The 12,317-nt window shown below is 42.1% G+C and overlaps 1 protein-coding gene across 1 annotated transcript; it reads left to right on the top strand.

Moving 5' to 3' along the window:
* Window positions 1-7,106: 7,106 nt before the first annotated feature.
* On the top strand, window positions 7,107-9,149 carry LOC115667481 (uncharacterized). Its single transcript, XM_030589052.2, has one exon. The coding sequence runs from the start codon at window positions 7,107-7,109 to the stop codon at window positions 9,147-9,149; it is 2,043 nt and encodes a 680-aa protein (XP_030444912.2).
* Window positions 9,150-12,317: the final 3,168 nt, after the last annotated feature.

The following is a 12,317-nucleotide window of genomic DNA, read 5'->3' as shown; positions in this document are numbered from 1 at the left end:
CGCCGACCCAAACGAAACACCCAACGATAAAGGCAAGCGGAAGCGAAATAGAAACAACCCAGACAAAAGACAATGACAACGGGATAGCATAGGCACAAATCAACAAACGCATGTTATAAAACTGATAGTCACTTACAACATTAAATCTAGGTTACTAGCTTCAAGGCCACATTTAACAAAAGGGGGCGACGGTTGGGTGGCCTACTTCACTATACACAAAAGGGGTATCCAAAGATGAACGGGCATCAAATGCCCAAGTACTCTGGTCTCTGGACCGCACGCGACGACTAACCGTCATTTCCAAAACCGAAAATGTTTAACAACGGGAATGAGATAAATCTCAATAAGCAGACCCCTAAACCCCGCATAGGCCAAAGCGTACCCAGACAAGTTCAGCATGCAATCTACCCGATTACATATATATAATTCACATAAATGGACTAACCTCGCCATCCAATCACATGCCCACACTGCACCTTAGTCAAATCATAATAATGCAATAATAGTCAATGAACACATCAAAATCATTCGAGCGCCATACACACGTACGTTCATCCAATTCAACCCAAACAGATTTCACATGCGCATCCATCCAACTTTCACACGACCCGGGTCAACACCCCGGTCGCCCTCCGATCAATCAGGCTCTGTCCCGGTCAACACCCCACGGGACCTTTCAAAAATAAACTTTCACACGACCCGGGTCAACACCCCACAGATGACCCTCGATCAATCCGGCTCGTCCCGGTCAACACCCCACAGATCTTTCAAAAACAAACTTTCACACGACCCGGTCAACACCCCACATGTCCTTTCTCACAACCCGAGTCAACACCCCTCAGGTTGGCAGCCCTCCGATCGATCCGGGCTTGTCAAGCATACACGCCACATAATTCAATCAATTTCATGGCATTCACACGTTCAAATATCACCCAAATGTGTCCAGACAACCACAATGCAATTCACCATACTAGCACATTAAAAATAGCCACGATCCCACCAATTAAATTCACGCTTGCGCACCAACAAGCGGTCATCCAAAGGATGGCAACTACTTTGTCATCAAAACATCACTTGAGCACCCAATTTCAAACATGGAAATCAATCCATAAATCAAGCAATCATTAGCCACACTTAGCACGCTACACCGACACAATATATCCTACAATTCCACTCCAAAGCTTGTTCATTAACAATCCATCGGACTAGCCATTATCACGGCTTATGACAAACCCTAACTCAGTCCTAAAACCAGCCACAATACGCCCATAAATCAGCCATTGTCACACACACATTGGGCACTAAATCAGCCCGCTAATCAAGCAACATTCGACCGTCACAACGCTCGCAATTTCCCACACATTTTAACCCACATTCCGCTCAATAGATTCACCAACATCATCCCGCCGAACCAGCAATTGACTCAGCCAATAACAGCCACTAAACAAGCCTCTAAACCATCATAAATCACCAACTAATCCAGCCATGAACAGCTCATACGATCAGCCACCAAATTAGTCCTTAATCCGCACTAATAAACCCCTAAACGAGTCAAATAATACCCAAAGTCCTAGACGGAGTTTAGGGAGTCGCTTAACTCGGGCCTAAGTGAGAACAAGCCGCGCAAGGGTGGCGAGGGGGACCGGAACAGCAACGGCAGCAGCCTCGGCTCAGCCGCAACTCCGGCGAACGCGTGGCGACGGACTAGACGATTCCGCGGTTTAGGGAGGGGGAAGGGACACGGCCAGAGAGAGGGGAAGAAATGGGGCGGCTGGACAGCTGGGCGAGGCGGCAGGTCCGCGCCGGAACAGTAACGGCGACGGCGGAGCTCCTCCAGCGGAAGGCCTCTCATGGCCAAAACAGAGAGGGAGAGAGGGGGAGGAGGCTCACGGGGCGGAGAGGAGAGGAGGGGGGTTGCCGGCTGGGGTGAGAGGGATGGCGGCCCACGGCGACGGCACCGGCGAACAGCGGCGGCCGGGCGCGACGGGCAGCAGCGGCGGGAAGAAGTCCAGAACAGGGGAAGGCTTCGGGGGGGGAGAGAAAAACAGGGGAAAGGGAACGGGGGGTCTCGCCGGGCGAAGAATAAAGCAACGGCGGCGACGTCCAGGTGTCGGGGCGGTGCTGGGGAGCTGGCTGGACGGCGGTGGGACTCGCCGAATGCGGCGGCGAGCGGCGACGAGCCGAGCTCGGGCGCTCGGGAAGGGAGGAAGGCAGCGTCGGCGGAGCTGCCGGGCGGCGCGACGACGGCGTGAGGAGGACGGCGGTGGCAAAGCACGGCGGTGCTGGTCGCCGGCGAGCAAAACCGAAGCAGACGCCAAGAGTAGAAGACGCACGGGCAGCAGCAGCAAGGAAGGAGAAGAGAACAGCCGGGGCGGCGGCTGGTGGTCGGCGCGACGGCGTCCGAGCTTGCTGGCGACGGCTGCGGCGCTCGGCGGTCAGGCTGGCTCGGGAGGCGTCGGCTGGGCGAGCAGAAGTGGAGGCGAAGCGGAACCAGACGCGGCGAAGGAGAAGGAAGAGAAGAAGAAAGAGAAGAGAAGGAAGAAAAGAAAAAGAGAAAGGAGGAGAGAGAATGTCAGGAGGTTGGTCTGCATGGGTATGGGCAGATGGGACGCAAGCAGGGAAGGAAACGTGCGCGGAAGTGGGGCGCGCAGAGGAGAGAGAGAGAGAGAGAGAGAGAGAGAGAGAGAGAGAGAGAGATAAAAGAAAATAAACTTCATTCAAATATTAATTGCGATCCGATGGCCCAAATTCAAAATCGAAAACGATCTACCGGTCCAAAATAACCCTCGAATATAATAAGAGACAAAGGCCAAATTAATTAAACCAAACTATAACGAGGGAGGTCTACTAGCCCAAATTCGTACCTGGTCAAAAATTCACTTTTCCACTATTCCTGACAATCTCGACGCTGGCCACAACAATATCGACACCGTCCAATTTATTTCGTCCCGAAACTCCCGAAAATCGACTGCCAAGTTTTGGAGTCTAAATAAGCTCGCCAAATTCGATCGAGTGCGATTATAGCGAAATCTCTATTTTAAAAACAAGAACCCGAGAGTGATCGGTTCCGGGCGAGATTCTATTATAAGCGCACTGACGAATTACACGTTTTATAAATCCCAAAAATGGGCCGAAATTCAGGATGTCACATAAGTCATAGTGCTCGTCATCAATGCTCCTCTCCCATTATCCCGACGGGCGCTTACTCTCTCTACAGACACCAATTGTGCTTAAGCAAAGCTTGAGCTTTGCTTAAGGAATATGCTTAGTCATCATATTTGCGGGATTCTCTTGCTTTAACAATCTTTTTCCCAACAACCTTAGCGTTCGCAAAGACATATCGGATGAAATGGTACCTGATATCGATATGCTTTGTTTGCTTGTGATAAACCGGATTATATGCCATATATATAGCACATTGGTTATCACAATGTATATCAATACTTTTCTGATCCAATCCAAAGTCCGAGAGCAAACCTCATAACCATATTGCCTCATTCGCTATAAAAGTTAGTGCCAAGTACTATGCCTCAGTTGAAGACAAGGGAATGTGATCCTGTAAAGATGACTTCCAACTCATTGCACCACCTGCTAATATAAACATGTACCCTGCTAAAAACCTACACTTATCCAAGTCATCGGCGGGATCCAAATCCACATAACCAGCGTTCTCACTACCATTGCCATCCCTCCGGTATACTATACCAACGTATGTTGTCCCTTTTAAATATATGATGATTCACTTCACAGCTTCTCAATGAGTTTTACCAGGACTCTTCATATAATGGCTAACTACTCTTACAACTTGTGAAATGTCAGGCTTAGTACATACCATAGCATACATAATACTGTTCGCTGCATTAGAATAAGGAACACTGGACATACTCTCCTCCTCCTCCTCTTCAGTTTGCGGTTATAATTTATCAGAAAGTTTAAAGTGCATTGCTAAAGGTGTATTCACAAATTTTGTTGACTGCATATTAAAATGTGCTACAATCTTCTTAATATATTTCTTTTGAGATAGATGTAAAACTCCTACAATCTTGTCACGCAAGATCTCCATACCCAATATCTTCTTTACAACACCTAAATTTTTCATCTCAAATTCAACACTTAATTGCCTTTTTAGCACATCAATATCAAAAATATTCTTGGCTATTATCAACATGTTATACGTTATAACATATATATCAAAGACCCATCCTTCAATCTCCTAAAGTAAATACAACTATCCATCTGACTTTTCGAATAGTCCTAACTAGCAATGAAAGTATCATAACGCTTATACCATTACTTAGGAAACTGTTTCAACTCATATAAATATTGTTTTAATAAGCAAACATGGAATAACAAATCCCTCTGGCTGTTTCATGTAAATCAGCTCCTCCAACTTACCGTGAAGAAACACCGTTTTCACATCTAGCTACTCCAGCTCAAGATCCTGTGCAGCAACTAAGGCAAGTAATATACGAATAGAAGTATGCCTTAACACTAGTTAGAACACATCGTTGTAATTAATGCCCTCTCACTGTATATACCCCTTCGCTACAAGTCTCGCATTATATCTCGTTGCCTTGACACCGGGAATGCCCTCTTTCTATTTGTAGACTCATTTGCTTTTGACAATCTTTCGACTCTTTGGTATTTTGACAAGCTCCCAGTTTGATTTCGATGGAGTAATTACATCTCTTCACTCATAGCCCCTATCCACTAGGACGACTCACTGTTAGCAATCGCGTCAGAGTAAGACGAATGCTCATCTGTCTCTACCTCATCACCTACAGTCAATGCATAATCAATATTTGTATAACCATAGCGTACCAGTGGTTTAATTTTCCTTCTTTGTCTGCCCGCGGCTATAATATGCTACGGTTATACTGGTTGTTCAGTATCACCGACTTTAGCAACCACAACCTCATTTGTAGTCTCTAATTGTGTTACCTTCGAGGTCTCCAGAGTCTCTACCTAAAGCTCCACCTCACTACTGACACCATGATCTGTCTACTTTGCTGGTTGTTTCTTAGGACTCCTATGTTGATGTATTGTAGTCTCGGTGAAGATCACATCTCTGCTAATTAGAAAATCGGGTGATTTAGGATCAGTGCACCATAGCCGATAGCCTTTCACCCCATGTGCATTACCCAAAAATATGTACTTTTTCGCTGTTGGCTCAAGCTTACCATACACAGGACATTCGAATACTCGTCCGGAGTAATCAACAGGTTTCCTCGACCATACTTCCTCAGGAGTCTTCCACTCTATAGTAGATGATGGTGATCGAGTAATACTTGTCCCCGCGTTATATCCTGCACTAGATTGTCATCTCGCAACTTTTTTTGCCACTTCTTAGAGAATAAGGTGGACTTTAATGCTTCCGAGGTAATTGTAGTGTGCCCATGTAATAGTAAATCAATAAAGCGCTCCCCATGACTTAAATAAAGAAGCTAACAACATCATGGCATGTTCTTCATCATCTAAAATCTTACCGACGTTCTTTAAATCCATCATGAGTCTATTAAACTTATCTAGGTGAGATCTAATAGACATACCTTCAGTGTATCAAAACTGAAACATCCACTTCAACATGTACACGCAATTGTTTAAACCCTTCATTGCATAGAGTGCCTGAAGTTTTGCCCACAACCCTGCAGCATTCTTCTCTTCGACTACATCTATTAACACCTCATCCAATAGGTTCAACATGATTATACTCATTGCCTTCCTCATTGGCATGTCCTTTTCGGCATTTTTCATTATTTCGGGCAACTTATCCTAACTCTCTAATGCTTCGACCAAACCTTGAGTTGTTAATAGCGCCTCTATCTTGATGCTCCATAACCCAAAGTTGTTCTTTCCGTTAAACTTTTCAATTTCTATTTTTGCTCCAGACATAACTACAACAACATAATTTCCAGATAATAATCACACAAGCAAAAGCCCCAAATCATTATCCAGAAAATCCAATCCTCAAGCTCTTATACCAATTGTTATAAATATTAACGCAGAAACTAACATGATCTTGCAATTTAAGTCAAAGCGAAATCACTAGAGAAATAAACGAGGAACAATAAAGGACACCAGAGATTTACGTGATTCGGTCCGAGTGGTGGTACCTACATCTACGAAAAGAGCCAACAGTAAATAATCCACTAAAATCGGATATAATCGCTGACACGCTTGAATGTTTTCCACACCTAAATTAAGCCAAACAACTGAATTGGATGTAAAACGCATTACACAAAATCACCTAATGTTCAAGCCCAAAATAAAACTCTTCGCACGGCTGACGCAAGAACGGTCGTAAATTCTTCGCCTTTTCTTCTTGCGGTGGCTCACCCTTACTATGTTGCTTCTCTTTTTTTCTTTTTCTTTTTTCTAAAATACTAGTTGCTTCTCGGCTATCCACTTGCGCGGCTCCTTTCGCCGAAGGAAAACCCACGATTCTTTTCCCTTGCGTGCGGCTACTGGCTAGAAGCATAATAACAAAACCTTTGCTTTTTTACTTTTCTTCTCTCACAAAAACTTTTCTACCCCATAAAAAATAAAATATATATTTATGAAATAGAATATGTGAGCCCCTAATTTTGTCTTGCCAGAAAATTTTTCCCTTTTGTTTTAACCGTAACATAAGCTGCCCTTCTTGAATTTATTTGTGTGCTCATACTTGGATATTTATACAATCAGTTCAGAATTTGTAAAAAGCTTAAAATCGAGACACAATTCAACAATCCTTTCCCTTTATATTTTTGTTGTTGGTCCCTTTTTACCAATCAACTTCCCTCTTCTTTTTTTACCTCCCCTACCAAATATTACACTTTCCATCGCGTATCTATTGTACTTCGATTTTACATTCCACGGGTTTCAAGCGGATTCTAACTCCTTTATGGCTACGCATTGTAGACACTCGGTTGCCTAAAGCAGGACATCTATTCCTATCTGATCATAAATAAATTTCAAGGTATAATTGACTCTCTGCCCTCAATAGTCACCTTTCTGTAATTATGTTCTCCAGTTTTAGAATCTATTTAATAATTGTTGCCTTACTGTAATACTCATGCTGACTAAAATATTTTCCTTCCAGGATCCGGTGAGACGGAGACGATAAAATGGGAAATATTGAAATCCTTGCAGAAGCCAAGAATTTGTGGATGAAATTCAATGTCCGAGGGGCGATCCTTACGAGCCTATCTCTGCAAGTCTTTCTCATTTTTTTGGCACCCATTCGAAAGAGGTGTTCGCACAGGTGGATCTTGGTGCTCATCTGGTCAGCTTACTTGGTCGCCGACTCGGTCGCTAACTATGCCTTTGGACTCATTTCCAGAGCCCAATTCGCTGGTGGTACTTCAGACTCCGAGGCTGATGCCTATGGTGACCTTTTGGCATTTTGGGCTCCATTTCTTCTGCTGCATCTCGGAGGACCAGACACCATAACCGCTTTCGCGCTCGAGGATAACGAGCTGTGGCGTAGGCACTTGCTTAATCTCTTATTCCAGCTAGGCGCTGCAGGCTATGTATTTTATCAATCCTTCCCCAGTAGCAAGCTGATTGTCCCAACCATCCTCGTATTTATTGGAGGAACCATTAAATACATAGAGCGAACACGTGCTCTGTACCTCGCCAGCTTCAGTAAATTCCGGGGCTCCTTGCTCCCGCCTGCTGATGCTGGACCGAATTATCCCAAGATTGCCAGAGAATACCATACGACCAAGATGTTGGGTAGGTCACCAGAGGGCCTACTTCATTGGTCACATGTTGGAGCGGAAGATGGAAATATTTTGGACGACAGAACAGCGATAAAAGAGGCGTTTTTTTACTTCACAACCTTCAAAGGCCTCCTTGTGGATCTCATCTTCGGCTTTAATGAAGGCGCAGACAGCTATCGATTTTTCAGGGGCAGAACCGCAAAGGATGCTTTTCGAATCATAGAGGCTGAGCTCAACTTCTTTTATGATGTTCTTTATACCAAGGCTGCCGTTATTCGCTGTCCAACAGGGTACCTTTTCCGAGCTATCTCAATTGGTTCCATTGTTTCAGCTTTTGCAAGTTTCTACGTCCTGGACAAGCATGATTTTCATGAATATGATATACAGATTACATACACCTTGCTTCTTGGAGCTATTGGCCTGGAATTTGTAGGTTTTGTTAGGCTCATTTGCTCTGACTGGACAATTGCAAAAATAGCTGCATCTGAGAAGGAACCTGGTAGAAGTTTGATTAAAGGAAGCATCTTCATTAAGTTCCTCCTCAAATTCAAATCTGAAAGTTCACCATTTGCATTGCATATACTAAATGCTAGATGGTCTAAATCTATCTTCCAGTACAATTTTTTAGATACCCAGCTGAGAAAGTGGCCAAAATGGATTGAGAAACTCCTTGGTCTCATATATCTGGGGGAATTTTTTGATGACTTGAAGTTTGGACGAGTAGAACAATACAGTGAAAAATTAGGTGAACTGATTTTTTATGAGCTGAAACGGAAAGCATCTTTGCGAAGAACAAATGAGATTTGTGCTTCTCGAGGTAAATGGGCTCTGGAGCATACTAAATCAGTGGAAAATTGCCAAAAATTGCTTCCATTCGTCTGTGATGTTGATTATGGAAAGAGCCTTTTACTGTGGCACATCGCCACCGAACTCTGTTACAACACTGATGAAAGTACAAACGACCACCGTAAAACCAGTAAGGTCTTGTCAGATTACATGCTTCATCTTATGATCAAACAACCTGATATGATGTCTGCAGTGGCTGGGATTGGCCAAATAAGGTTTCGAGACACTTGTGCTGAGGCAGACACTTTCTTCGATGAAACTATCTTTGATAAGAGGAGTGCCTGCCAAAACCTACTTTCTGTTCCTACAGATTTGAATCCAGCTTTAGTGAAAGGAGACAGAAGCCAGTCTGCTCTCTTTGATGCGTGTATTCTCGCTAAAGAGTTGCGGAAATTTCATGACAAGAAGTGGGACATCATGAGTGAAGTTTGGGTGGAATTGCTGTCGTATGCTGCGATTCATTGCCAACCGTTCATGCATGCTCGACAACTTAGTAAAGGGGGAGAACTTGTCACCTTGGTTTGGTTATTGATGGCACAACTTGGCTTGAGCGAACAATTCCAAATAAAACATGGTGTAGTTACAGCTTGGGCGAGCTGATTGATAGTCGCCAAGTCGGCAAAAGATGAGGCTCCTACGAGCAAATTCCATTGAAAATCTGTTGGGAGGTATCTCACTTTGATTACACCTTTGTTTCTTCTCTTCTTGTGATAAGTGTGCTTATTTGCTCTTCCTGCACAATGCTAAGTGTCCCCTAAAAACTCTAGCTGTTCAATTTCTCTAATATCCTGCGCTTTTGTGCACTTCTTTGAGCCAAATGAGAGAAGCTCACCCAAAATACACCTGATTGCACTGGTTTAATATTTGTGTCGCAAGTTTGATGTTGTACCGGTAATAAAAAAACCCGCATTTTTAAGTCAAAACAAGAGAATATCCGTTGCTTCGTTTGAAACATGTTCTAGTCTAAAAGGATAGTAAATGGTGTTTTGCTTCGTATCCTGATCAAATCAAGAGTGATCATGAATGGTTTAACACTAGATATAATTTTGACAGCTTATCTACTCTGATTTGAGTCCAAAGACATTGCATTTGAATATGCCTTGCTATCTATCACACGCGTACAACGGAAACTCGCACTTTAGAAGCAGCCATGGGACAACACATTCAAAAGGAATCTCATAAGGGAAGATGTGGAGTGTAGGGGCCAAGGAAGAGATTTCCAAAAATATCAGAGGCAAAGATGGACTGCAAATGTCATTCTGTAATTTAGTGCAAACCAGGCCAGCCCATGTGAGCCCGACCACGCAAGTGGTAGGCCCACAAAGAAATGGCGAGCAAGGGCATGCAAGCCCTTGCCAAGGCGCCGACGACTCCCACCGGCCTCGGCGATGAACATTGACGAAGACATAAGGAGGATGAACAGTAGTGTGGAAAAAGAAAGAAAAGAAAATGAAAAAAAAAACAAAATCCTGATTTTTTTTTAAATTGCAAAACAACATCATTTTGATTCATTTCTTTCACGTCAGGCATCGACCATGCCACGTAAGACAGCTAGCCCTAACTAAACCACAATGCTAGCGATTTTCAACCTAAATTGGCTAGATGGACTATATTAGGAAATCGTCAAAAGGTTTAGGACTACATTAATCAAATTAGAAAGTTTAGAACTGGATTGACATTCATACAATAATTTTATGACTTTTGGGATAATTTCCTCAATTTGCACCAAAATATTGAACCATGCTTTTGTCCAATAATTTTAAGTTTTTAGATAATTGATGGTGATTTCACAAAATTCTATATTGTACCGGGCTGGGTAAGAGACTTAGTAATCTAATCTTTCACATCCCTTATTCATCTTCCCATTTTCCGTTAGACTTTCAAGGATTTACATGCATGAAAAAGTTACATTGTTAGACATACAACTGACAAGGCATAATCAATTAATCACATCTATTCCAACTAAATTTATGTTTGAACTTAAGAACTCTCTTTCTTTTGGTCAGTTTTTTCACTTGGCGTGTCTGTCACATGAAATACTTTTCCGTATGTGTGGGGGAATTTAGAGTATTGAAAAATTTAGAGTAGTTAAGCGTTAGACGACGCATTCATCTAAGATGTTAAATGAGCTTTCGATTTTAAGTTGGGAGCGGTTTCAAAATTTTACCTTCATCGTCCATTTGGTTGGGTAAATGATAAAATACACTAGTTGAGCCCCAAATTGAGTGTCAATATATTGCACAATAATGAAATTATCAAACATGATACGGTTATATCCTAATTAAAAGTAATTTGGGATGTTGATTTTTCCAATGTCCAACTATATTGATCATCTTCTACTCTCACATCAGAACACCTTCCAATTTCTTTCCCAAAAACAGTTCAATTATCAAGTCTAACGTGCATGGCCAGAAATTTGACTGGCTTTGTCTTAAACATATAGATTTTGCGTTGTTCAATTGCTATGAAGTCAAAGTCCTCTAACTCAGGTGGGTATAATTCGGATTTTTATTATATCCACGGTTCGCGTCTTACACATTCATCGTTAGATTATTGACATGTGGAACAACTAGATTATAAAATTAACTCTAAACATACATGTCGCTCATTCAACGGTGAACGTGCAACAATTTTTCTACATCGTCGGATAAATCTAACAATAATAATATAATTTGAAAGAATGATTGTTGTGTCTCATTTTCAATTTTAACAAGTTTAAAAAAGAAATTCAACGAAAAATTTCTTAACATTGATTTTCGTGGCATGACTCGAGGTGGTTGTCTTGTCGTTGGCCTCCACTGAGGCATAAAAAATAAACCAGTTTATCAAACCGCAGCACCTTGTGGAGACAAATTAACATAGCACGGTCGGTGTCACATCAGAAAAATTCGGCGAAATTTGGTTAAAAGGACTTGATTACATTTTTTCCCTCAAAGAATTAGGACTACATCGCTTCAATTAAAATGTTTAGTTTTCTATTGGTTTTTGTACAATATGTTTGGAATTGTTTGTGTGATTGTCCAGATATATGGTAATATCGTGGGAACTTCGATAAAGTGACACATTATGATAATGTGAGCTACTAAGATGAAGGGGCAATTTTTTACGACATAATAAAATTCAATGGCGTGGCAAGTATGATGACGTGATAAATATAATGACATGGCATTATACGATGACATGGCAAATACTAACGTAGGCCTACTGGCCTGCTTTTCTACAATAATGGGTATGGGAAAATGGGCCCATTCCTCAATATGCATGGAGCTGGGCAACTATTTGCCCGGGCCCAAGAAATGCTGTTTTCTTCTCGTTCGTTTTTTTCTCCTTTACTTTTCTCTATTCCTTTTTCTATCCCCATTGTCTTTAGTCAATTTTCATATTAAACTAATAAAAAAATAATTTTTTTTTTGAGATTTTATTGCATGAGGTGGGGTTAATAGTTCATAAATTGTTATAGCGTGTATTAGATCTGGAGCGTGTGCGCGTTCCTTTCATGCTCTTTTTGGTATTGTAAAACAATAAGTTTGCTCAATATTGCGTCCGAAAAAATATGTGCCCTCGTAAATGTGAACAATCAAATTGAGCATGCGAGAATCATGGAAAAATCTCACATAGTAAATTGAATTTTAAATTTTAATAATAAGGCATCATGAAATAAGAGGTTTGTAGCAACATGTCCTGAAATAGTGCATAGTTATCATCTTGTGGATTAGTGGATGAGTGGTACAAATTGGCGGATAAGTGAAGTCAAGAGTTCTGGGTATA

Source organism: Syzygium oleosum, unplaced genomic scaffold, assembly GCF_021117445.2.
Source record: "Syzygium oleosum isolate NSW1041296 unplaced genomic scaffold, Sole_v2.1 Sole_v2.38, whole genome shotgun sequence".
In the NCBI taxonomy this organism is placed as follows: Eukaryota; Viridiplantae; Streptophyta; class Magnoliopsida; order Myrtales; family Myrtaceae; genus Syzygium; species Syzygium oleosum.
The sequence above is the reverse complement of the archived record's forward strand: the minus strand, read 5'-3'. Positions and strand labels throughout refer to the sequence as shown.